Consider the following 27,434-nt stretch of genomic DNA (forward strand, 5'->3'; position numbering starts at 1 on the left):
TTCCGAAGATGAACGAAGGTCTTACGGGTGTGGAACAGCATGAAGGTGAGTAATAAATGACAGAATTTTCATTTTTGGGTGAACTATCCCTTTAACAGTCATACATAGGTACATGAAGTAATGTTGTTGGTATGATTGTGACATGCTGTTGTAGTCGCGACAGAGGGCGCTAGCAGGATGCACTTTGACATGTAAACACACGTTCCAGTCCCATGAACTGGATCTGACTCTTTATAAAAGAAACTAAAATGTGAAAATGTCTCTTTTTTTGACTTCTGAAACATAACGGATATGTTGGAAAGCGTAATGTTTGAAATTATGTTCAACAAAATCACTTCAAAATTGTTATACTGTACTGTCGTCCTAATGTTCATGAATAAATATAGTAGTTTGTCAGTTTTTTTTTGTTTTGTTTTGTTTTTTGTAAAACATCTGGTTTCATAAACTTTTCAAAAGTTAGCTGTCTGAAACTGAGAGAACAGCAGTTTCATTTCTTCCTTTTGTTTTTCAGTCATTTCCATTTGTTTTGGGCGCATTTTACCCTTTGTGTTACTTGGTACGGTCATTTAGTTCTATTTTTCAGGCGTTCTTAGCCTCTAGAATACAGTAAGATTATCTTAAATGCGCTATAAAATATGAATAAGTTCACATTTCAAGATATTTACCCGCAGTAAGAATCCATTGACAGAAATGGGAGTTGAGGCGGTGCAGAGCCATAGAGAGACTCTCTCTATGGCTCTGAGGCGGTGCACACAGTTTGGTACTCTTGGCTTTAAACGGTTTGCTGAGAGAAAATGCGGAGTCATCTTTAATTGGAGCGATTCCACGTCAATCATACAGCAGCGATCTCCTATTGGTATGACGGGTTGTCCGTCTTCCGTTATTTTCCGCCTCTCAGTGTGAGGTGAGCTTTAAACGTAACGGCTTATCTTATTGGTTCACGCATGGATTGCAAGGGCGGGACATCAGATAGGAAAAGTTTGTATTTTAAGCAAATTTATGCGGATGTGTTTTCAAACAAAATATAAACCCATTTAAAATCCCATATTTTATTTGTTTGGAAACAAATTAAACATTCAATGAAAGTAGCATAGTCCACAAACTGTCTTTTGTAAACAAATTTCGCCATTCCCATCATTTCCCCGCCCCAAATTCCTGCTCGCCTGTGAAGGGGCGACATTTCTCAAGGAAGCTGAGAGGAAAGTTCCTTGAACACTGACTACAGACACACAACTTATAATCAACTTTAAGTTGACAGTAAAACATTCACTTTGAATCACGGTCGGACGAGGCATTTAACGGATACGCGATCGCCGACGCTGACAAATAATCGTTTGTGGAGTCGTTGAAGCGACTGCGCCTCCGTGACGATTTATTACAGACGCAGATCGAGGCATGGAAATAATGGATAGCGGGGAAACGTTTTTACAATGGGACAAAAATCTCAGCGAATTGTCCGAAGCCGGGGATAACGACATTTTATACAGCACTGTAAGTGGGAATCTTCTTATGATGCCGTGGCATGATTGCCATCTTTCACTTCGCATGTTTTGATATGTTGCAACTAGTGTCAGATCATCCAGAATGCATTTAAATTGCTCTAAACCTTATCATTTACAACATCTAGTCATAAAAATAGTTTTTATTTGACTTGATCGTTCAGAGACACTTTGTATGAGATCTATAAGATTACTAATGTGCCATGGGTTCCACTTGGCTCCAAGGGATAAAGTTCAGATGGTGCAGTTATCCAGTGACTGTATCATGTGTAGAGCTACGCAAAGTAATGGGTTTAGTTCATTTGGATAAAGTCAGAATATAGTGCTCGAATCTTTTGAAGAGGTGTTGCAGGTTATGTAATAATAGTTTAGTGTTCCAACTTCTGCTCAAAGGGGCCTCTACTTGATGGGTAGACTGCTGACTAATTAGGGGGTTCACAGTGGGTAGTTGGTGCATGTACTTTTTTTAGTCAACATGAAGATTTTCGGTTAAAATGTATTTGAATGCATAAGGGAAAGTATATTTTTGGCCTATATTTGTAAACATTTTTAAATCCTTTTTATTTTCACTTATTTTGAATAGTCCTGATGGTATGAATTAACAAAAAAAATATATATATATATATATATATATAAATATTCCTTATAGTCATATATAGGGTGGCCTAGAAAGATCTCAGCGCTCTGCAACTAAAGAAAACACATGCAAATAGAAAAAACATCATCAAATTAAGAAAACATCTTCAGCTTAATCAAATACTTGAGCTGCAAATACTCACAATGTAACCAAATAGAGAAACGCGCTGCAAATACTCACAACGCAACCAAATACAGAAACTCGCTGCAAATACTCACAATGCAACCAAATACAGAAACTCGCTGCAAATACTCACAATGCAACCAAATACAGAAATGCGCGGCAAATGTTCACAACGCAACCAAATACAGAAACGCGTGGCAAATGTTCACAACGCAACCAAATACAGAAACGCGTGGCAAATGTTCATAACGCAACCAAATACAGAATCTTGCTCCAAATACTCACAAAGCAACCAAATAGAGAAATGCGCTGCAAATACAATGTAACATAATACAGAAACTCGCTGCAAATGTTCACAATGCAACCAAATACAGAAATGCGTGGCAAATGTTCACAACACAACGCAACCCTGTGTTTTCCAACCAAATACAGAAACGTGTGGCAAATTTTCACAACGCAACCAAATACAGAATCTTGCTTCAAATACTCACAACGCAACCAAATACAGAAATGCGCGGCAAATGTTCACAACGCAACCAAATACAGAAACGCGTGGCAAATGTTCACAATACAACCAAATACAGAATCTTGCTCCAAATACTCACAAAGCAACCAAATAGAGAAACGCGCTGCAAATACTCACAACGGAACTACATACAGAAATACGTGGCAAATGTTCACAATGCAACCAAATACAGAATCTTGCTCCAAATACTCACAAAGCAACCAAATACAGAATCTTGCTGCAAATACTCACAACGCAACCAAATACAGAAACTCGCTGCAAATACTCACAACGCAACCAAATACAGAAATGCGTGGCAAATACTCACAACGCAACCAAATACAGAAACACGTGGCAAATGTTCACAACGCAACCAAATACAGAATCTTGCTGCAAATACTCACAACGCAACCAAATACAGAATCTTGCTGCAAATACTCACAACGCAACCAAATACAGAAACGCACGGCAAATACTCACAATGCAACCAAATACAGAAACTCGCTGCAAATACTCACAAAGCAACCAAATACAGAAACGCACGGCAAATACTCACAACTCAACCAAATACAGAAACTCGCTGCAAATACTCACAAAGCAACCAAATACAGAAACTTGCTCCAAATATTCACAACGCAACCAAATAGAGAAACGCGTGGCAAATACTCACAATGCAACCAAATACAGAAACGTGCGGCAAATAGCACAGACCACAACGGAAATGTTTCAAGGGGACCCCAACAAGTGACGAACCTGGCTGGCACATGCTTATTGTTCTACTCCTTAGTTGTGTTGTCGATGACCTGAAAGGTGAGTTTTTGGTTTATTTTATCATCCGGATCATATGTGCATTGTGAGTATTTGCAGCTCGCTTCTGTATTTGGTTGCATTGCGTATTTGCAGTACATATTTGTCAAACTGATGATTTTTTTTTTTTTTATTAATTTGCTGTTTTTTTCTATTTGCAAATGTTTTCTTCAGTTGCAGTACGTTGAGCTCTCTCTGCTGCCGTACTTTTAACTGTTATGAACTCACAATAATTAAAAATAATGAGGAAAATGCTGTTTAAAATGCAAGCAAGTCACACAGCTGGACATCAACTTACTTATTTCATGTTGACAAATTCAATTCTATAATACTCTTCGAAGGAAGTTAATTGCACATATGTGGTAGGTTACAATCAGTTACTAAACCGAGATCCCAATTAAATTACCAGACAAGGCACATAACACTTTTCCAGACAGCATCAAAGCTAGCGTTGGAGGTGCAGCAGTTTGGTGTGTCAGGGATTCAGAAACCGACAGGATCAGGGCAGTAACATACACTTCCATAAGAACTATATATGCTTTGTGAAGGTTGAAGAATGGTTCACATTCTCCTTCACCTTTAGAACAGAACGGGGTCTTTGTTTAAGGCCCCCCACCCCCCCAAACACACACATGCTCCCCCTCCTCATGGGTCTCTATGTACCAGTTCTCCTCACTTTCAGTCTTGCTCCCCAGGGTTTGTTGACATGGAATTCCACACAACAACGTGAACTGTTCTCAGTTGGAGCCGTAGGCTTCCCTGAAGCTTGTTTTGTGGGCTCGGCCTGTTGCATACGTCTGTTATCATTATGCATGTTGCATCTGCGCCGTGTCCTTCTGCATTATGAGTCAGCTGCATTGCCACAGCATGCCGGTTGACTTTCAGATTTGAATTTATGCTCTAAATGAAATGCATATCTGGAGCCAATCTTCTGACGACATAATATTTGAGGAATGCAACATGCCCTTTTTCTGACGTAATAGGCCCAATTGTTGTCTTACGTTACTAATAGTTGAGAATGTCTTCATTGTCAACTTGGAAGAACTTGTATAGAGGGTGTGTGTTTGTACCTTCATGTCACTTACTCTATAAGCAAACACTCAGTCGTCATATTTCAGGTGATTTAAAATGGTAAAAATAACCCAAGGCTCATTCCCCCCCTTTAAGACAGGGGTTAAAGAGATGCTGAGGGGAGCAGTTCAGGCGTCATGCTCAGCACTTCTTTGTGCTGATAATGACACCGACATGATTAGCCTGGAAAGCACATTATCTCCTGTAGACTGAGGCCTTGTGGCAACCAGATGTACTTCCTGAACCATGAAAGCCATTCTTGGTTAATGCAAAAATTAGAAAAGGCATGCTTTAACAAGAGTGTGTGCACTGACCTGTTTATTAGTACTAATGACAGTCGTAATCACCCAGTTCTTGGTTATTTGCTTATCTTCTGTATCAGATGATCTCATTTGTCTCACCTGATGATTTGATGTTACGGACAGCTGATAACACTATCAGTTCAATTGTTTAAGGAAGTAGGATTTCATAGAAAGAACATGCAGTGGATTTTCATTCAGCCTGATCTATTGCTTCTACACTTTTACAAGTGGTTTTTTTTTGTTTGTTTTTTTAATTTTTGAAATACCAAGAATTATATTTTAGCTCTTTTCGATTTGCTATGATACCAGCATCATGCATTAAGGCAAGATGGTTAAAATCTGTGTACAGCGCAATTTCTGTTAACTAGGACTGGGTGTTATGTTATTGTATAGAAATGTCAACTGTTAGTCATTTTGTAATACTGGTTATACCGGCTCATCCAATCAGAATCAGTTTTATAGATATTAATTGTAGTGTACTGAGTTGAATACACTCAGATTAAACTCAGGAATAAGCACTGTTGGCCACTCTGGGTTAGATATTGGTTGGCCAGTTAATTGTCCAAAGAGTTCTTGATTCAGTTATTGCACAGTAATACAAAAAGAAGAAATGGCCATTGTTGTCTCAGCTTTTATTTGTATTATTTGAACAAACACAACATTAATTTTAGTAGTTTTCACCTTTTTTAATGTTTCATAATGTGAAGCTGTTTTTGCATTGATACCAGACATCTTTCTTTTGCTATGAATGAAATTAAGTACCTTTAATTTAAGCATTGCATTATTTAACATAAAAAAGCTTTTCATTGATTTTCCTGCATGAATAACATTACGATATAAAATGACTCATACTCTGAAACACACACGGGCCAATATTCCCTCCGTGGTCACACACAATCAGTGATGTTAAACACTGGACTGACGAGGATATCTTAAGAAAATAAGTTGTCTGTCTCAACCGTAGAGGCCGTGTCTGATTGTAAACACCAGCACAGGAGTCTGGCCTCGCATCTGGTTTGTGCTGCTGATGTTATGTTTTTAAGATCTTGTGTGACTGGAACAGACTGGCTTCAGTGGTCAACTTGTGCTTGACCAAATCACTGCCTTTTATTGAGTTGCTCATGCATTTGCTTATATTTACACTTTGTTGCACCTCTATGACAAGGATGCTCACAATTAGCATTAATTTACACTTTTCACTCTGTTAATTTACATGTTCCTTTATGCACACTGTATATTAGGGATGCACCGATATGAAAATTTTGACCGATACCGATAACCGATAATTCTTTATATTTGAAAGCTAATAACCGATATGTTGCCCGATAAATCTAAATTAAATTTATATATGATTTTTGAGAGCCTGATTACAAAAACAAAAGTCTCACCATTAAAAAGCCATATGTCCCAAGCACACAATTACAATGTTCTCATTATAATATTATGTAGCCTATATGACAAACTTGCACTGTACTTGTACTGCATTTTCCTTTTTGAAGTGATTTCAATCATATTTCATGCAATTCAAAACCATAATGGCAGACTGTGCGCATCTGAAGTGTCTCAGCTGAAGGAAATAAGCCATTATTTATTGGCTTTTTCCTATCAGGCCGATAGTGATAACATTAAAAATGAACATATATCTTCCCATACCGATATGGTGGCCAATATATTGTGCATCCCTTATATATGACTCTCTACTAACTGAAAAACCCTAGCATTATCGGTTTTGAATGTGTAATTTTTACACACATAAATAGACCATATTATGATTTAGGGCAGGGCAGTTTATTGACAGCATCCTGGTGCTTAAAATGTTTGTGGTCAGTGGATACCGTGTCAAGACAGACTGATCTTGTAGCCCTGAGCTCTCTGACATTTTGATAACATTTGTCACTCAGGAGTCACGTGGTATTCGTTACAGCATCGTTCCACTGATGACTCAAGCTTTAGTGGAGCGGTCTTGTGGGACGGGAGGGGGGACGAGTCTGCTGGCAGGCGGTCTGTAGTGAGATGCCCTCTGTCCTCCAGCATGAGCAGGCCGCCTTCTCTCTGCTCTCTGTGGGCCGGGTGGACACAGGCTCGGACTGTTCTCCGAGAGGGCAGGGTTTCTGAGCAGCCCGGCGTCCGTCGTTCTTGCAAGCTGCATCATTCTGCGATGCACATTCTTGCTCTTTTGCTCTGAATGGATGGTTTGTATAAGCTGCAACTTGAGCCTGAACCTTCTCTGAGTGCTTACACATTCATTACACATTCATTTTCTTCATCATGATCTTGTGGTTTCACTCGGCCTTGTCTAAGTGCCCCTTAGTGACCGATCTTTCTTTGATTTAAACAATGTATTTTTGGTTGTTGGGAAGTTGTAATGGAGGTGCTGGGATGTGGGAAAGGTTATTAGCTTTGGGAGTATAACATTGCATGAGAACCTCTATTTTCTGTGAGAACAAAGCTACTTATTTTGTTAGTGAGCTGCAAGTTTGCCGTTGTATGAACAGTGTTTTTTTTCCCCCTACTCATTTTATAATTTGTTTTGCAAAATAAAACAGGTATTGAAATTGAGTGCACAACTCTTAGTCAAATCCAGAGCATTCATGTCCTTGTCTGTTTATAATTAGTAGTATATAAATTTTTATAGTATATATAATATATATCATTTTTATATGTTTTATATTATGTACATATATATATATATATATATATATATATATATATATATATATATATATATATATATATATATATATATATATATGATATAAATTAAAATATCTCAAGTATGTACTTATATTTTAAGTTTTTTATATTATATATAAAATAGGCATTACCACATTATTTAAACAGCTTAATACAATTTTAATACATGTAGTAAAGTCTATTTTGTATAATCAAGTGAATTAAATACGTTACAAATAAAATGTGCTTTGGCTCATTTACTTTTTCGATCCCTTATTTTTAATGTGATAAAATCAAACCAAAAAATTCAGATTATTAAATAAATAGTAAGTCTGACATGAGTGCACAAAAGTGCCTCACAGTATGAAGAATTGAGTGAAAAACAAAAAATGCAAAACAGTAAAACTAATGTTTTGCTCTGTATTTTCATTTTATATATATACAGTACAGTCCAAAAGTTTGGAACCACTAAGATTTTTAATGTTTTTAATACAAGTTTCGTCTGCTCACCAAGGCTACATTTATTTAATTAAAAATACAGTAAAAAACAGTAATATTGTGAAATATTATTACAATTTAAAATAACTGTGTACTATTTAAATATATTTGACAAAGTAATTTATTCCTGTGATGCAAAGCTGAATTTTCAGCATCGTTACTCCAGTCTTCAGTGTCACATGATCCTTCAGAAATCATTCTAATATGCTGATCTGCTGCTCAAGAAACATTTATGATTATTTTCAATGTTGAAAACAGTTGTGTACTTTTTTTTTTTCAGGATTCCTTGATGAATAGAAAGTTCAAAAGAACAGCATTTATCTGAAATACAAAGCTTCTGTAGCATTATACACTACCGTTCAAAAGTTTGGGGTCAGTAAGAATTTTTATTTTTATTTTTTTGAAAAGAAATTAAAGAAATGAATACTTTTATTCAGCAAGGATGCATTAAATCAATCAAAAGTGGCAGTAAAGACATTTATAATGTTACAAAAGATTAGATTTCAGATAAACACTGTTCTTTTGAACTTTCTATTCATCAAATAATCCTGAAAAAAAATATTGTACACAAATATTTTGTACAATTGTACACATTAAATGTTTCTTGAGCAGCAGATCAGCATATTAGAATGATTTCTGAAGGATCATGTGACACTGAAGACTGGAGTAATGATGCTGAAAATTCAACTTTGCCATCACAGGAATAAATTACTTTGTGAAATATATTCAAATAGAAAACAGTTATTTTAAATTGTAATAATATTTCACAATATTAATGTTTTTTACTGTATTTTTAATTAAATAAATGTAGCCTTGGTGAGCAGACGAAACTTGTATTAAAAACATTAAAAATCTTAGTGGTTCCAAACTTTTGGACTGTACTGTATATATAATATAATATAATATAATATAATATAATATAATATAATATAATATAATATAATATAATATAATATAATATAATATAATATAATATATATAATATAATATAATATAATATAATATAATATAATTATTTTATTTTCTTACACCATACTAAATATGTGATCTGAAAAAAGGTTGAAAGGGCTCAGAATGGTGAAAAATATATATGGTGATGACTTAGAGCATCTAAAAATATACTCTTGCTATATTTTTAAAACCTTAAAGTTGAAAAAAAAAAAAGTAATATGTACCATGGTACGGTGATATCACTCATTTATGCCTTTGCTACTTGTGTATTGGACATACAGGGTGTCTTTCACTCCATTCAGTTTTACTCTTCCTCTGAAAGAGCAAAGAGTGGGTGATCAAGTGTTTCCAATCAAATCCAGACTGAATTTTTGTTATCCGCCGTCACTGCTTGTTTACATCCAGTGCACTTTAAGGTCACTATTGGCCCGATGTTGATTACAGAGTCGTTTCCTGGACCCCTGGAGTTACAGAAGACACCGACACCCACTGCAGTTCCAGCGCTTCACTCTTCGCTGGGGGAAGGGAGGATGGGACGTCCCTGAATATGCAGGATGTGTTTGGTCTTGTGATTTTACAGCACAGTCTTCTCTAATATAAACTGAAGCCGCAGCTGCGATGCCCAACAGTTGCGCACAAGGAGTTTGAACAAGAGCCAAGCGAATTCAGAACATACTCAGAGAGGGTGGAGTGAATCATGGAAAAAGTGATGGACTTCTGGTGGGATTTGTCCTGGCACAAATAGATTAGTAATGTGAACTTTAGGATAAGATACACAACTTTTCCCACAAAAATCACATTTATTTATATAGCACTACATTGCTTTAAAGCAAGCAACCTTACAGTTTTGCTGAAAAATCCAGCATTCAGCATTGGTTAGAGCTGGTCAAGCTGGTGGACCAACATAGTCATGCTGTTTTCAAGCAAAACTGGTTTTTCATGCTGGGGACCAGCAAACCAGCATCATATGCTCTTCCCAGCAAGTAAAACATACCTTATGCTGGTGACCATTAATGCTGGATATTTTAGGACGGAGTGTTACTTGGTTAGTTTTACAATCAGAATAAATGTTATCTTGGCGGATACTTCTATATCTACTGTCTCTGACTAGCCATTGTGTTCATGTGCTCAACATATATGTCTGTGATTGGCTACAATGATCAAAGCTTCAAAAACATGTTAACAGTGCTCAAAATGCTAGGGGGAAATGCTGTTATCGTCACAATTATAACATTTCAGTACTGACTTGGTACCAAAGTTGCAGACTACTTCTTTCCAGATTGTACACTTAACTGCTAAAGAAGATGGAAGCCTTTCATAATCAATTTTATTTCTTTTTTAGATTGGTGTCCACATGTTCTTCTCTCTTTTCAATTCTTGAGACTCACAACAATTCATGGAATTCACTATCATGGTAATTATTTATGATCTGATTAAGAAAGGAACATCAGTTTCTCCTCTAAGGAACTTTATCATGGAACTTTACCCTACTTAGTGGTGTAATTTATTGGGAGTTGAGATGCTTTGATTCACAGCAGTGGTATTGGTAGTCATTAAACTCTAAACAAACGTCCAGTAAGACAGGGTAACTCCGAATTCGGGTCAAAAAGACCCTTGTTATCCAGTCAAACAAGGCCATTAGTTTAATGTCACTTGACACTGGCTCTTATCCTAGAATATCACTACTTAATAATCAGTCATTTCTTGTACAACACCATTCAAAGAGATCCGTCAACCATCCTGGAGTGTTTTGTTTAAACATGCTGGCTTTCCTAAAGTCTGTGATAAGTCTGAAGCCCTTCAGTCCAAAGTAAATTGATTTTTAGTAGCTAATATCAGTGAGTCAGATCCAACAGTGCGTAAAGGACAAGGTCCAGCCTCGCGAGCGCCGATCTTTGTCTCCTGCTGGTTCAGCTTTCCTCACATCTGTTTTGCTGCTTAAAGGTTGCATCATCTGTGTCCACATTTGGCTAGTAAACGTCCTCTTCCTGCACACATATTCACGACCCCCTTAAGGGGGGAAAAATTACAGACCACTGTCTGAATCCACCATCGCCACCCCCAACGTCTCTGTCATCACTGGAGGAGCGGCTTCAACAACTATTCGACTCTCCAGCTGGGCAAAAACTCAGAAATAGTTAAACTGCAGTACCCCACCCCCAACTGAAACCACATGTTCTATACACCCATCCAAACTACGGACAAAGAAGCCTTCACTCCCAGAATCCACCCAACTGGATGCAGGCATTAATAATGATGGTGGAGGGTGTGTCTTACTCAAACAGCATACTATTTCAAGTGTATGTATGTGTATTGTGCACAAAAGTTTATCATTTTTATCTAATGTTAGACTGTAGGATTTAATATAGTTTTTTTTATATTTTCTAATTTTAATAAAAATTTTTATTTTATTTAAAAATAGATTTGTTTAAATCTTTTATTTATTTGCCATGAAATATTTTGTTTTTGTTTACATTTTTAATATGCATTTTATATAATTTATTTATTTGCCAAGAAATATTTTTTTAATATAGATTTATTTGCATTTTATTTTAAAGAATGTTAAATTATATTAAATAATGTAATATAACCATGATATAATGGTTATTCATTAGATCAGCAAGACAGATCTAATGAAAATGCAGTATGCAGTGCACTTCCATTGCCATATGGTGAAGGAACTGATCCCAAACAGGAACTTAGAAGTGATTATTTCTATCCTTGAACCTTAGGAAACCTCACGTCCATCCTCCTCAGAGTGAACGGTCTCTTATATTCCTCTTAGAGAGCAGTCGACACCCAGCAATTTTCAGCAATCATCATAATCATCTTATCACGCACTCAAGAGTGTCAGATGTAATTGCATATCGCCCGTGACTGAAACAGGAATGGCATAATAATATGGTGATGGTGTACAGCCATAATTCAAACCATGTGTGAATTCATCAATTTTGCAGTGAAATGTAAATGACTGCTGCAAAGGCATCTAGAAGACGACAACTATGGCATGTTATGTCACACAGCTTGATAACTTTACCCACTCCTGACCTGATTTGAACTGCTGCTGCTCAATGGCGTTCAATTGCTTCTTCGTTCTACATGGTGCATTCACCTTAAGTGACCTTGAAAATGCTATGGTTTTGGGTCGAAGAAGACATTCCAGAAAAGCAGTTCTTTGCCAAATATGGAGTTCAAGCAAGTTCACGAGAGACATTTTCGGAGAACTGCTTATATGAACACATACTTAATGTGTTTGGGGTGGGCGGCAGGCTCTGTAGGAACACTTGCATGCATTTCTCATGCAATTCCAGACGTTTTCTCACCAAGGTCGGCTTTCCAGACAGAGCTGATGTTGAGTAACAAAAGTGGAAAATGTAGGACAAGGCATTCCAGAGCGACTTTGTCAGTCCTGACACCCATGCTTTCACTTGTTTTCTCTCTCCTTCTCCTGCTTGTGTTGTGTATACTCATTTAGCTGTTTTCTTTTCTCTCCGTGTTTGTCTGTTTTTTGACTTGGCTAACCTCTGGATCTGAGTCAGTCTGTAATTGATCCCATATGCTGGCTTCTTTCCATTTTGATCCCCAACTCCACCTCTTTCCTTCCTAGTTTGTTCAGTTTGCCTCTGCTTAACTCATTTCTAACATGTTTGCTGGAGGCTCTTTTCCAAAACCTTGTGAGCTGCCTACCTAGATGGCATTTTTAGGCATCGATGTCACTCGAAGCCTTTACATTTCACAGGCAAAAAAAAATGCAAATTGTCTATTGTCAATTAGTGTTGTCAAAAGTACCAACTTTGAGTGCTGTTGAGTGGATTCGTAAACACCTCTGATTGGCCATTGTGTTCACACGCTCATCAGATATGTCTGTGATTGGCTACAATGATCAATGCTTCAAAAACATGTTGTAAATATCGATGACGCTCTTCACTGAGTGCTTACACAGATACAAATGGGAAAGATTGAAAGCAGGCGTCTATCAGTGGACCACTCCCGCTTTCAAATTCAATCACTGCCATGTGCTTTCAAACGCTTCTGTGCATTGATCAGTGTAGCCAATCACAGAAACACATGTTGAGTGCTTGAACACAATGGCCAATCAGGTGTTTACGAATCCGCTCAACAGCGCTCAAAGCCTCATGTTTTTAAAATTTCAGTACCAACTTGGTACCGAAGTGGGTACTTTTGACAACACTATTGTCAATAGTGTGCGATGTATGAAGCACAGCTCAAACAGAAGCCACTTTCAAAGCAGCTTTCTATTGGTGAACCATTGCGAAATCTGCATGTGGAAATCATTCGCCATCACGCAGATTCCCATGTTGATTCGTATTAAAATGATTGGATTTTGCCCCCGAAAATTCACCAAACAACAGTAAAGCCCAATTCAATTCAATTCAATTCAATTCACATTTATTTGTATAGCGCTTTTCACAATACATATAGTTTCAAAGCAGCTTTACAGAGAATGCATGTCAAAATTACAATATTGGAAGAATGCAGATAGCAAATAATGTAATAATTTGTGCAATTAATTTACAAACACTGTTAGCATTTAATTTTAAGGTAGAAGCAATGAGCTCCTGGAAAAATGAAATACATCAACAATAATTAGGATATATAGAAATTTGGGAATGTGCATGTTGCATGTATACTTCAATGTATACTTCATTTTTTTTAAACAGTCGAACGCATAGCCTTTGAAAGTATACTCCATTTGATAGTGTGCATGAACGCTCTTGAAAGTTTCATCTTTGTCCGCTGCCTGTGCTATTTTTCTCCAGAAGTTATGACCGATAAAAATGTCTTTGTATTCTTTTAAACTGAAGTTGCGCCCATCTCATAACCCCCGTCACACAAGCACTTGTCAATGCGGGCATCTGTTGTTGTTGGAGTCTCCGGTATTTTGATGTTGTTGTTGTTCCATCTCTTTAGTTTCATTTTCTGCAGAGGTCCTGCTCATTACTTTGAAGAGCATTCAAATGGTCTTATTTTTCAGTTAGGTGTAGAAGGAAGATGCATATGTAGACATCAGGCTAGGTTTTGCAATGCAGCTCTCTGCTCTTTTTTTTGCCTGGAGCAGAGCCTCAGTTTTGTTTTCTCTACTACATGACCCCTCAAATGACATAATGTTGACAGGCCGTTCTGTTTATATTTAGAGTTAGTCAAACTGATCTATCTGATAGGTGGCCTTGAAAAGTACACTGTGCACAGCAATAAGTATGCACTTCAACATGTATGCATTTCAGCTTCTACTAGATACTGCCAAAAACTCTTGGTAGGCCATTAACTCTAAAGCTTATAAACTCTGGAAACTGGATTTTCTGATTTTTCAAAGACTTGCGCTGTGTCTAAAATCGAATAATTCGCTACCACAAGTATGCCAAAAACAGTATGCGAACAGAATATATGTCCGAATCATAGGCTATATATATAGGCTATATATATACGAAACGCCTTCACTCTCTTCCATTGTAGATAAGTGAAGCCGCCAGTGTCCAAATATGGCGCTGACATCTTGGATCCTGATTCTGCGCAGTAGTGAGCGTGAAGTCAAGCCATGGTATCAAGGCCTCGCCCACACTCCTGCAGAATCGGTTAGTATATTTCACTGCAGAACAACACATTGTGTTGGTGTGAAATAAACAGTTATTGAAATGTAGAAAATAAAGTTGAACCTCCAATCTCCTCCCGAAATCCCGAAAAATGTCCATTGGTGCCTCAGTGACTACTTCGCTTAGAGAAGCTGTCAATCTCAGCTGTCAATCATGATGTCAATCCCCCATTTTTATAGCATCAAATAACTAACTTCCAAACTTTACCCAAACTTATTTAAAAAACAAACACTTAAACTTACATCAGTGTGACATCAGAAGTGTAATTTGATTTAGTTTGTCTCATGTCCCATTAGATTAAGTCAAGTCAAGTCACCTTTATTTTTATATAGCGCTTTTTACAATGCAGATTGTGTCAAAGCAGCTTTACATTGATAATTGGTATATAATTTTTCCTTTTAAAGAATAGTGTCAATGCAGGCAGATCAAAAGCACTGTTGAATAAATGTCAAGGATACTGTTGAATATCAAATGTCAAGTCAAATTAAATTAAATTAGGGCTGCACGATTAATCGTATTTTATCACGATAACGATATCTGCTTCTCCCGATTGATTTTAAATAATCGTCAGGATATTGGCCCGCTCTATGAAAATTAACATAATTTGGAAATATTGGAAGTAATATTAGGAATTTTGCTGTTTTATCTTTTGAAGTTCCTAAAGGTTTTACCAGTTTTCATAATGTTGATCAGCTAGAAATGATTTTTTTGCCAGGCAATTTGAATCTGGTTTGTCTTATTGCAAACAAATTGTGTTGCTTTAAAATCTAATGTGAATACATATTACAAAGCGCTCACCAAAACCATGTTTTGTATTGATTTACCATCTAACGAAGTTATCATAGTTGGTTAAATTAAGTTGTTGTGCCACCTACAGGCCTTTTGGGTGAATTGTAGGTTGGTAAAGAACTTGCAAAATAGCCATAGTTACATTACTCTTTTGATAGAATAAACATGATTAATAATCATGATTATAATTTTGAGGAAACTGTGGCACTGGCTGTCGTGTTGATGATGTCTTCACAATGGATGATCTAGTCGACTCGATCTCTGCTGATACAGGGCTGCGTTGTGGTCGTGTCAAGGCACCGGTCCTCGGTCTCATCTGGAAACGGCCCCGAATCCGGTTGACTACGGTAAACCTCGGGATAAACAGAAAGACTAATATTAGCGTAGATGCCATTCTTCTTCTGATGTAACGAGTACATGGAGAGGGCGGGGTTTATGGCCTATACTGCATCCTTGGTCCGAATACATAGTATTAGGTAGTAGGTGAAAAGTACCCAGATGACCTACTACTACGATTCTGAAGTGCACATTTAATTGACACGTTACTATCCCATGAGGCCACAGGAGAGGATTTGTGAATGGCAGTGAAGCGACACAACTGACGTAGTAGGTCACATGACAGTGACAAAATGGTGAATGTAGTGCGTCCGAATTTCATTCATACTATATAGAACATTTTTTTTTTAATGGTTGCAAAGCAAGTTTCAAACCAAATGTAGTACCTACTATAAAGTATGCAATTTCTGAGGCAGTGTTGGTCTGTTTGCTATATTACTGTCAGACAGCAGCACCAAGCATCATATCCTGCTGTATCAGGTTGTGCTAGTCAAAGCAGCATTGTTTGATCTTATAATCTGCCTTTGTTGGCTGAACCCAAAGACCTGCATATTGCACCATGCATGACTGTACTATGGATCCTGCTGGTTGTTTACATGAACAGATGCACATAAAGGAGACAGCAGTTGTTTGAATGTCTGCATCTTAGAGCTGCATTGACCCTCTTCCTGTGGATGAGCTGTCTGGACTCTGACTCATCTGTGCAGATGGAGACGAGTCTGTTGTGATGGAGCAGTTTCAAATTCAGTAGCTATAACTTTGCACAGACGTGATTTGTAAGCAAATCTTATCATGCTTGTACAACTTTTAAAGGGGTCCTTGATTATGAATTCACTTTTTTAACTTTAGTTAGTGTGTAATGTTTCTGTTTGAGCATAAACAACATCTGCAAAGTTACGACGCTCAAAGTTCAATGCAAAGGGAGATATTTTCTTTTACAGAAATGGTAGGGACTACAAGCTTTTTTCCGGGTTGGTGACATCACAAACCCAAAATTTACATAATCCCCGCCCCCGGGGTTTATGCAACAGAGGGGGTGAGGGCATGTTGGGCTGCTGTAGAGAAGAGGAAGAGTTGTTGTAGTAGAGTGTTGTTGTCATGCCGTCATTTTACGCCGGACTGCTTCACAAACGAGGGTCAGTTCAACAAAAGATTAACATGACGGCACATGCTAGTCAATGATTTTAATCAACTCCACAGTAACTACATAAATTTATCCACTACCATTCAGAAACGTCCAGTTTCATTCTAAAAGTTGTAACTTCTTCCTGAGTCTCTCCATCAGTGTCGACTCCGGTTTGAACAATGTAAGGCTGAACACCGTTACTGACAATCCTCATTTTGGCTGCGTGAGATTCTCCAGCTTTGTTGTTGTTGAGCTGTTAAAGCTCCGCCCTCTTCTGGAAAGGGGGCCGGGAGCAGCAGCTCATTTGCATTTAAAGGGACACACACAAAAATGGCATGTTTTTGCTCACACCCAAATAGAGGGCAAATTTGTCAAGCTATAATAAATGATCTGTGGGGTATTTTGAGCTGAAACTTCACAGACACATTATGGGGACTTATATTACATCTTGTGAAAGGGGCATAATAGGTCCCCTTTAATGTGTTGTGGCTAAACTGTCGGCTAAACTATTGTGAATTTTAATGCGTATCCCATTGTTTCATTGTAAGTGTATTAAACATGTTTTTTTTGTTTGTTGTGGTAATTCACAGCGAGTCAAAAATGCTGAACATGTTGAATTCAGAACATTCCTTCAAACAGCCCCTGAGGAGAAAAGCTGAGAGGTTCTTCTGGAGAAAACCTGTTGACCTGAGTTAGCACAAGTGCTGCATTTAGTCTTTTGTGTGATTTAAATGAATGTCTGGAAGGGTTTCAGCCTGTCTGAACCTGTTCGAGGAGTAGGGGACCATGTTGAGGTGTGGTAGAAAGGGATGGAATGCACTGATAGGAATGCCAAGGAGAAGAGAGGCGGCTGTCTGTCGTTTTTGGCCCCGAATCAAACCATCTCACCAGGATCGGAACGAGCCGTCTGATTGGACGGGAGAAAGTGTGATCCTCTCTGATTGGTGGAGTAGGGTACCCTGTGGGCATTTGTTCTCATGTTTAATCTGTTCCTCCAGGCTGTGGGATCTGATCTTCAAAGAAATGTGTTGATGTTTTATGGTCTGCAATTAAGGTCTATTAAACAAGCTTTTGGTTTAACAAGCACTTTCCTGTTCTTCCTGTGCAGCACTTCACCGAGCTCCTGGATGATCTGTCCCAAGAAGCTTTGCTGGGGCAGTTGTTAAGCGACCCGTTCCTGTCCGGGCGTGGAGATGCTATGGACACCGAGGAGGAACTGACCCCTGCGTCTCCAGTGCCACCACACATTCAAGCCGAACACAGTTACTCGCTGTGCGGAGACTCACGCCCACAGTCGCCCCTTTCCCATCTGCCCGGGGAACCTGGCAGTGATGCTGGTAAGCTCTGGCCAGAATGTGAAACTAGTTTCATTTAGTCTTAAATTGTCCATATTCATAATTTTATTTTTTTGGGAGCCTTTTGGAATACATTTAGATGATTTTAAAGTTCAAAAAATGCATTATTTTTCTCATACTGTACATTTCTACAGCACTTTATTTCACCCTCTCCGTGAAATGTTCTTTTTTAGTCAGGGTTGCCAGGTTTTCACAACAAAACCCGCCCAATTGTTACTCAAAACTAGCCCAATCGTGTTTCAGGGTGGGTTCTCTGGTAAAAAACGTGTTCTGGGGGGTAAAATCCATGTTTTTGGCAGGGTTTCCCTTGTAAAATATGCATTCCTGGGTTTAAATATCATATTATTTGAGGATGCTTCAACCTGCGGACATGAAAAACAACCCACGGCAACAGTCTTAAAGTAGCCCAATCCCTACACTGGATTTAGTTCATGTCTCTTTAAAGCCTGCCTTTTGGAAAAGCCTAGCCTGCTCTGAACTTGACAGAGAAAACGCTTACTCAACTGTTCAATAAAATGATATATCATGTGAATTATTAAACGATTGTTTAAAATAAATTATTTAAAAATATTTAAATTATTTTTAAAGTAAATTATTTAAATAATTAAATAATTTAAAAAAATTTTAATTATTTTTTTTATTTAATTATTTAAATTAAAACATTTCAATTATTAAAATTAAATTATTAAAAACTCAAATTCATATTTCATGACCATTTATTTAATTTTTTTTAGTAAGTACGCTTGTAACAACTAAAATCAGTGTGTGACAAATGTGCAAATGTGTAACATGATGATGTAGCCGCATGATGAAGTCTCAGAAATAATGGCAGGACTACAAATGCAGCATTTCAAGTGTTTTCTGTTACAGAGATGAACTCCCTTTGGTGTAGACTCTTTACATGCACAAACAGGTGTATTACACAGGCCAAATCAAATAAAAGCACAATAGGTGCCCTTTAATTTCACATGTATGTCACGTATTGCATCTGTAATTGAACTCCTGTTTTATTAGGTGATTCAGACAATGACGAGTGGCCCATGGAGCAGGAAGATAAAGGGCTGAAGATGGAACCTCTCCTGTGCGACCCGCCCGTCCTGCTGCCCACCCTGACCCTCACTCTGACCCCCGAGGGTCACACCTCTGAGCCTGTGACTGACACCAGCGACCCCACCCTCTCTCAGACCGCACAGGTTAAACCGCTCAATGTGAGCATGACAACACCCATATAGTCAGTGTTTGAATGAGTGGGGTTTGATTTGAAGTGCTGATTTATGTGTGTTGTTGCAGGTGAAGGAGGACAGCGAGAGTTTCAGCCCTCAGATTAAGCTGGAGCCACACGAGGTGGATCAGTTCTTAAACCTCTCACCCAAAGGTAAAACACTGTTTCAGATATGTTTGCGTTATTGCACAGAAGATAAACATCACTGTTAATAGTATCAGAGTGCATTATTGAGTACAATATATAATGTACAGTCACATGGTCATTGTCATAAACAAGGTAATGACCAGCTGACTGTACATTATCACCCTTTGAGAAGAAAAAATATTTATTACATGTACTTACCAAAACAATGAACACGAAATACTGATTTTAGTTTTAAATAATTTAAATATTTTGATTTAAATAATTTAAGCAATAATTTAATAATTTAAATAATTTATTTTAGTTATTTGATGAGAAAAAGATATTACATATGTGCTTAAAATAAATAAAAAAATAAATAAATAAATGGACATTAAGTAATTTTAGTTTTAAATAATTTAATTATTTTTGTTTTTTTAATTTAAATAATTTCATTTAACCAATAATATAATAATCAAATAATTTTAGTAATTTAAATAATTTATTTTAGTTATTTGAGAACAAAAAGACCTGTGTACTAATTAATGGATATGAAATATTGATTTTAGTTTTAAATATTTTTATTTAATTTATTTTTATTTAATTATTTTTATTTAATTTATAAGAAAAAGACTTATTACATGTGTACTTACCCAAAAAGTGGACATGAATTGTTGATTTTAATTTTAAATAATTTAATTTTAATAAATACAAAATAAAATAACTAAAATAAATAATATTTTATTTTAGTTATTTGAGAAAAGACACCACATGTTCTTCACAAAAATAAATAAATAAATAAATAAATAAAAGGACATGAAATAATGATTTTAGTTTTAATCATTTAATTGTTATTATTTAATTATTTTAATTTAAATAATTTAATTCAAACAATAATACAACAATCAAATAATTTAAATAATTTAGAGAACAACAAGACTTATTACATGTGTACTTACAGAAAAAACAAATTAGTAATAAATAATTTAATTTTAATAATTTAAATATTTTTATTTATATAATTTAATTTAAATAATAATTTAATTACTTAATATTTTAAATAGTTTATCTTTTTATTTGAGACTTATTGTACATGTACTTACCAAAAAAAATTGGACATGAAATATTGATCATTTAATCATATTAATCATTTAAATAATTCATTCTATTATTATATTATTATTTGAGAAGAAAAAGATTGATACAGCTATGCAGAAAATTCGGATATTACAAATAACTGCCCACAGAATGCTGTGATTGACCAATCAGAATTGATCTGTACTGCTTTTCTCCAGGCCTGGAGTCTCTGCACATGCCGCCCACTCCTCCCAGCTCTCATGGCAGCGACTCAGAGGGAAGTCAGAGCCCTGTTCACCCCTGTGCCCCCGCCAGCCCCACACAGACCCCTGCTGTCCTCAAGGTGGCGCCAAGAGCCCCGTCTTCACTGTCCAACTCTCCTCTGCTGACGGCACCCCATGTGAGTACCATAAGTCTTGTTAATTAACAAGACGTGTTAGATTTTATGAAAGAAGATAGTCAGGTGACCTCCTCTTGACTCGTCTGACAGAAACTGCAGGGCTCAGGTCCTCTCCTGCTCACTGAGGAGGAGAAACGCACACTCATTGCTGAAGGATACCCGGTGCCCACCAAGCTGCCGCTGTCAAAGGCTGAGGAGAAAGCGCTGAAGAAGATTCGCAGAAAGATCAAGAACAAGGTTGGTGTCAGACTTCAGCCTTGTGTAAATGGTCTGTGAAAACATGCATACTTATACTCACACTAGTGAATTTCTCTGTCAGATTTCAGCACAAGAGAGCCGCCGGAAAAAGAAAGAGTACATGGATGCTTTAGAAAAGAAGTAAGTCTGATAAATATTTTGGTTTGATCGCGATCACGTTATAATTGGAGCATTTGTGAAGTACAAATGAACATTTTACGCTCTCAGACCTGTTTAAAAGATCAAGTTGATCAAGTGTAAAAGGCTTTGATGTCACTCAGTGACTCTTAAAGTCAATGTGAAATCAAAATGGACCCTGTTTACTCTTTAAATACATAATAAATGTTCATATTATTGTGAATGATTTTAGATATACAAAAAAGGTGCACCTATATTACTATGAATGGGAGAAAGTGCAACGCCCAATATGGCGGAATAAGTCCCGCCTTCTCAATAAAAGAGCCAATCGCTGTCAGTGTTTAGAGACGTGCGCTTAGGACTTGCACATGTGCATTGGCAGGTCTATCCTGAAAAATACACTTTTTTTTTTAATGCTATTTGAGCATAAGTAACAATATTTATAGGACATTTATTGGACAGTTGATGTGAAATATGTTATTTAATTGAGTTCTGCAAGCAGTTTTTGAGATTTTAGGATTCCCCCATTTAAGTAGACAGGACTTGGTCTTGGATAGCTGCCCGGAGTCATTGCAAATATGGCTGCTGAATGAACAGACTTTACTTGAAAGGGACTTTGATGAAACTCATGTGACATTGCAATACCCTCTCCATCCACAGGGTGGAGACATGCTCTAGCGAGAACAACGAGTTACGCAGAAAAGTTGAAACGCTTGAGTGCACCAACAAGTAAGACCCTCAAACCTTTCCATTTTTATACACTACACCTTAAGGTGATAAATAAAAAATTTGCTTCATTCTCACACATTGTTTCCTTTGCTGGTTGAATTTTCAGTGATTAATTATTGATTATGTAAATGTGCGTCTCTCAGGTCTCTGCTGCAGCAGCTGCACTCGCTGCAGGCGGTGGTGGCAGGAAAGGTCCCGCGGTCCTGCCGGGTGACGGGCACCCAGACCTCCACATGCCTCATGGTGAGAGCTTCCCGCCCCTCCTCTGTCACCGCCCTGCTGGACGCTCGGTTCCTCTGCTCATATTGTGTGTGTGTGTGTGTGTGTGTGTGTGTGCGCGCGTTTATGTTTGAGAATGAGGGGGAGGAAGACAAATGCAAATGCAAACAGAAGCATTGCTATATTTAGATTAAGCCTGTGTTGGTGTTTGTTCTTGTGCAGGTGGTGGTTCTGTGTTTCTCTGTGTTCTTGGGGAGTTTCTACCAAGGCCTGAGCCCCTGCTCCTCTATCACCAAAACAGGCCTGACCAGAGAGATCTCCATACAGGAGTCATACACTGCTACAGGTACGCATGCTCATAGACATCAAATATTGAGTTTCGAAATTATTTCATTTTAATAATGTAATTTTTTTTTTATTTGAAATAATTTCATTTCATTTAAACCGCAATTTAGTGATTTGAATAATTTATTTTAGTTATTTGTGGAAAAAGACTTTAATGTATGCAGCACGTATATTGAAAATAACAAATAACAGGGGGCCTAATACAGATCCATGTGGCACTCCATAATTAAGTTGGCTTGAAAAAGCCAACTTACTGTTATGCTATTTTCTTCTGAGACTAAAATTTCCAACTCTAACTCCTCCTAGAGCTTTAACTCTACATACTCCAAACTCGGGTCAGACCTTCAAACTGTTCTCACTTAGTGTGTTATATCTTTTCTAACTGATCCGACTTACGGTTTTCCTAAAAGTGACTATTAAAGCTTGGAAAAATCCCATTGACTTTCATTGACGGAATGTTCAAATGAGCCAAGACTTTCCAAATTCCAACTGTCAAAATTCTAATTTAAACTACGAAACCCCACTCAAGTGCCATTCTATGTACTATTTCTAATCCATTGAAACTCATAAACCTATCTATCTCTCTCTAATATGATCTATCTATCTCATAGCAACCACCCAAAACAACTTAGCAACTGCATAGCAACACCTTAGAAACCACTCATAATACCCTAGCAACCACATAGCAACACCCTAGAAACCACCCCGAGTACCCTAGCAACTGCATAGCAACACCTTAGCAACCACCCCGAGTACCCTAGCAACTGCATAGCAACACCTTAGCAACCACCCAGAGTTCCCTAGCAACAGCATAGCAACACCCTAGCAACGATCCTGTGTACCCTAGCAACCGTATAGCAACACCCTAGCAACCACCTTGAGTACCCTAGCCTTGAGACTCTATCTATCTATCTATCTATCTATCTATCTATCTATCTATCTATCTATCTATCTATCTATCTATCAAAACTACTAAACTAAAACTTTCAAACTTCAAACTTTTAAAAGTACTTCAAACTTTCTAGCTAGGCTTTTTCAAGCCAACTTATAGTTTGTCTTCAAACTTTTTAATCTAGTTCACTGATGTTATCTTAAATGTTTTCCCCCCCCATTTATATATATATATATATATATATATATATATATATATATATATATATATATATATATATATGTGTAAAGAGAGAGAGGGATACTTTAATAAATATATTTATAGATACTTTAATTTATAGATAAATTAATAAATTATATTAAGTTGTTGTTTAATATCAATAAAATTCAATAATCTTCTTTAAAGATGTGCTTTTTGTCTGAACATTTCAACTTTTTTTTTAATGTATAATATGAAAATATTTAATGCATTCCAGTTAACGCTGTTTATTTGTTGCCTAAAGTAATTTCATTTTAATAATTTAAATATTTTAATTTAAATAATTTAATTTAAGCAAAAAAAAATTTAATAATTTAAGTAATTTATTTTATTATTTGAGAAGAAAAAGACTTATTACTCATGTACTTAAAAAATAAATGAACATGAAATATATAATTTTATATTTTAAATAAATTAATAAATTATTTAATATCAACAAAAATCAATAATCATCTTTAAAGATGTGCCTTATTTCTGAACATTTCAACTTTTTTAATGTGTAATGATATGCAAATCTTTTACACATATCAGTCGTCTGAGGCTGTTAATTTGTTGCCTAAAATTCAATTTACCTTTATTACCGAGGCACTAGAGCTGATATTGTACCGAAGCCAACAGTTTAAAATCGATCCAACCCTAATACACACGCACCGCTTGTGTCTATCGCAATCCTTCCAGTAAATTTGCTCATTATTCTCTGTCTCTCTCTGACTAATGAATGGAGGAATGGCTGTATTTGGATCCATATTAAGAGGCTGTAGTCGGCTGCGCCCCACTCTTGAGCTTCTGAGAGTCATTATTAGTGGTTGAGTGGGACAGTAATTATCATGCCTTTAAAAGCAGAGCGATCGGTTCATCATCGCTGATCTCTGATCTCCCTCCATCACGTTTCTCCCACGCACGTTATTCAGTTAATGCACCCCTCGAACAAAACGCCACTGTCTAAAGCCTAGCATTCATAAAAGAGATGCTCTCTTTTGATTTCAGGCCTTGATATTAATATCCATCACAGGTGATCTGATCACAAATGCTCAGCCGAGACACTTTAGCATTCGCGTCTGGTATTAACAGCTCAAATGCATCTCTATTTGTGATAAGAAACATGAAGATGTTCATTCGTTTCCACAGTAAAGTCCCGGAACCTGCTGAGCATTCAGGAGCACGGGGGTCTGGACGACCCCCATTTTGTCGGGTTGGGCGGGGAATATCCTGACTGGGACCGACAGGCTGATGTCATGGCGGCTTGGCGCTTAGAACAGCAGAACAAACAGGAACAGACGGAGCTGCGTGAAGCGGAGCCCCGCCCACTTTTACTCAAAACCAATGAAACGCATGCGCAAAAGGCGATTCTTATAGACCTGCATTCTCACAGGTAATGCACCTCCTTTAATGGCTGCTTGATTTGATGAGCTATGAAGTCCATGTAAGGCAAGTCATTTCACTCGGCAGCCATCTTTGAAATGCTATTTCAGTCATGCAAGTGCAGCTCCTATCTTTTTGAATGGGGAAACATCAAATTCTCCAAAGCTGTTCACCAATTACAAATCACCAATGAAATCTGACAACAATGGTCTCATAATTGTTGTTTCTAAACGCTCAAATCAAAGCACGCAAAACTTGATAACGGCTTTAGTATGGGAAAAAAACACAATCCCATTAAGCATTGTGAAGAGCATGATCGAATTAAACACAATGGAGAAATATGAAAATACTTATTTACTTTTATATATATATATATATATATATATATATATATATATATATATATATATATATATATATATATATATTACACAAAAATCTTAGCGTAGAGAGATCAACTCGATTTAGTAATTTGCAGTGCTTCATGTGAGTGGGCGGAGCTAAAGACTTGTTTGTGTTTTGCTGGACTTGACTCTGATTGGTGGAATTTTCTGTACAGCATCATGGGTAATGTAGTTTTTCACTAGGAATTCTGCTGTTAAACGTGATTACAAGCTGAATTAATGTGGCCTTGTAGCTTCAGCAGAAGCAAATACCATCGCTTAACAACCTTTTATCTCAGAGAGTGTCTGTCTTTAAAGGTTTACAAGTTATCGTTCAAAATCAGTTTCCCTATGAAGAAAATGAATGAATGTTTTTCCCTCAGGAACCCGACTGTTGCACTCTATTGCCTGTTGCACTTTCTCCCATTCATAGTATTATGAGTGCACCGTCTTTGTACATCTTTGGTGTGGATGTAAAACATTCGCTTTTATATTTTCGCAGGTCCGAAAAGTGGTCAAACGAGACCGCTAAAGTCATACAGTTGGAGAGGACCGTCAACGAGACATCGTGAGATCCGGCTGGTCCTCCTCCATGTCCCCTCTTCCTCTTCCCTGCAGCAGCGGGGCGATAGGCTCTGTATTTATAGATATACTTTAAGTATTGTTTTACTTAGATCTCCTTTTTTTTTTTTTTTTTTAAATAAACACGAAAAAACCCAAAAATGTATTTTTATTCCATTCCAGCAGTATATCAGATTTTGATACTTCAAGTACACTGTTTTGCATTATTTTCATCATTATGTTTTTATATGCTTTGAATTTTTTTGTTTTAATATTTTCCTTTTCTTTTTTTTTTGCCTATTTGCCCCATGCTACTGAGAATATATGTAGTAATATATTGAATTTGCATCTGTTTGCATATTCACACGATGTAGCATGTCAATCAAAGAGGATTTTCAAAACTAATCCAAAGATTCATAAAAAAAATGAATTGAAATAATAGGCTGTGTTTACAGTATGAAGATGGCAAATTTCCAAAGCATTTAAAATCGCTCTGTCTGAATATGTAAATATTTGCAGTATCCTCTATTGTAATATAGAGGAAGTATGTTGGGAGAGATATGAATTAATGTGATTGATATCAGTGGAGATGTTTGTCATTGAGGGCAATAAAAGAGGGACAATATGGACATGACATGAAGAGGACGGACGCTCTCCAGCCCGTGACGTTGCCCTCTTTTATTTGGTTTAAGGTCTTTAAAGGACAGATGGCCCTTTTTGTCTCTGGCTGGCCACCATCCAAACCCCGTCTGCGCTCTTCTGGGAGTAAAGGATGCTCGCTGACAATTCTAGCGTTCTCTTGGCCAGATATGAACGGTTGTGACAACCTGAGTCCTGAGCGATCTGCATCCAGGCATGTGGTGAACTCACTTGCACTGTGTCCCCGTAGAATCGATCTGTTATTTATTATTTTTTTAGCATGCCTGCGATCCTTTTATCCTGGAAACAAGAGCATTTTGAGGGAGATGGTTTTGTCCTGATGTGATGCATTCAGATGCAATGTCCACGCTTGGTGTGTTTCCTCTGTATTCGGTGTAAGGAGTGTTATATGACTGCAGTCTTAATTATGTTACACTTTCTTTGCATCACAATACAAATTCAGGCTCTTAAATGATCTTCCTGAAATCACTCTGCCTTGTTTTTGTCCTGTTTTCTGCAAAGCAAATAAATATTTTCCTTAGTAAAAGCATTATAAATCACGTGT

General features: G+C 37.0%; 1 protein-coding gene across 2 annotated transcripts; it reads left to right on the forward strand.

Annotated features, from left to right (window-relative positions):
- The first annotated feature begins 1,140 nt into the window (after nt 1-1,140).
- creb3l2 (cAMP responsive element binding protein 3-like 2) lies at nt 1,141-27,426 on the forward strand. 2 transcript variants are annotated; one of them, XM_048155355.1, is made up of 12 exons: nt 1,141-1,491; nt 18,038-18,266; nt 19,299-19,477; nt 19,575-19,659; nt 20,925-21,106; nt 21,197-21,343; nt 21,426-21,484; nt 22,142-22,210; nt 22,354-22,453; nt 22,652-22,775; nt 25,053-25,296; nt 26,172-27,426. In XM_048155355.1, the coding sequence occupies exons 1-12, from the start codon at nt 1,396-1,398 to the stop codon at nt 26,239-26,241; spliced, it is 1,584 nt and encodes a 527-aa protein (XP_048011312.1). In that variant the 5' UTR covers nt 1,141-1,395; the 3' UTR covers nt 26,242-27,426. The 2 variants fall into 2 exon arrangements, with proteins under 2 accessions (XP_048011312.1, XP_048011311.1); XM_048155354.1 differs by having other exon boundaries at nt 1,142-1,491; nt 19,299-19,492.
- The last annotated feature ends 8 nt before the right edge of the window (nt 27,427-27,434 follow it).

Source organism: Megalobrama amblycephala, linkage group LG14, assembly GCF_018812025.1.
Source record: "Megalobrama amblycephala isolate DHTTF-2021 linkage group LG14, ASM1881202v1, whole genome shotgun sequence".
In the NCBI taxonomy this organism is placed as follows: Eukaryota; Metazoa; Chordata; class Actinopteri; order Cypriniformes; family Xenocyprididae; genus Megalobrama; species Megalobrama amblycephala.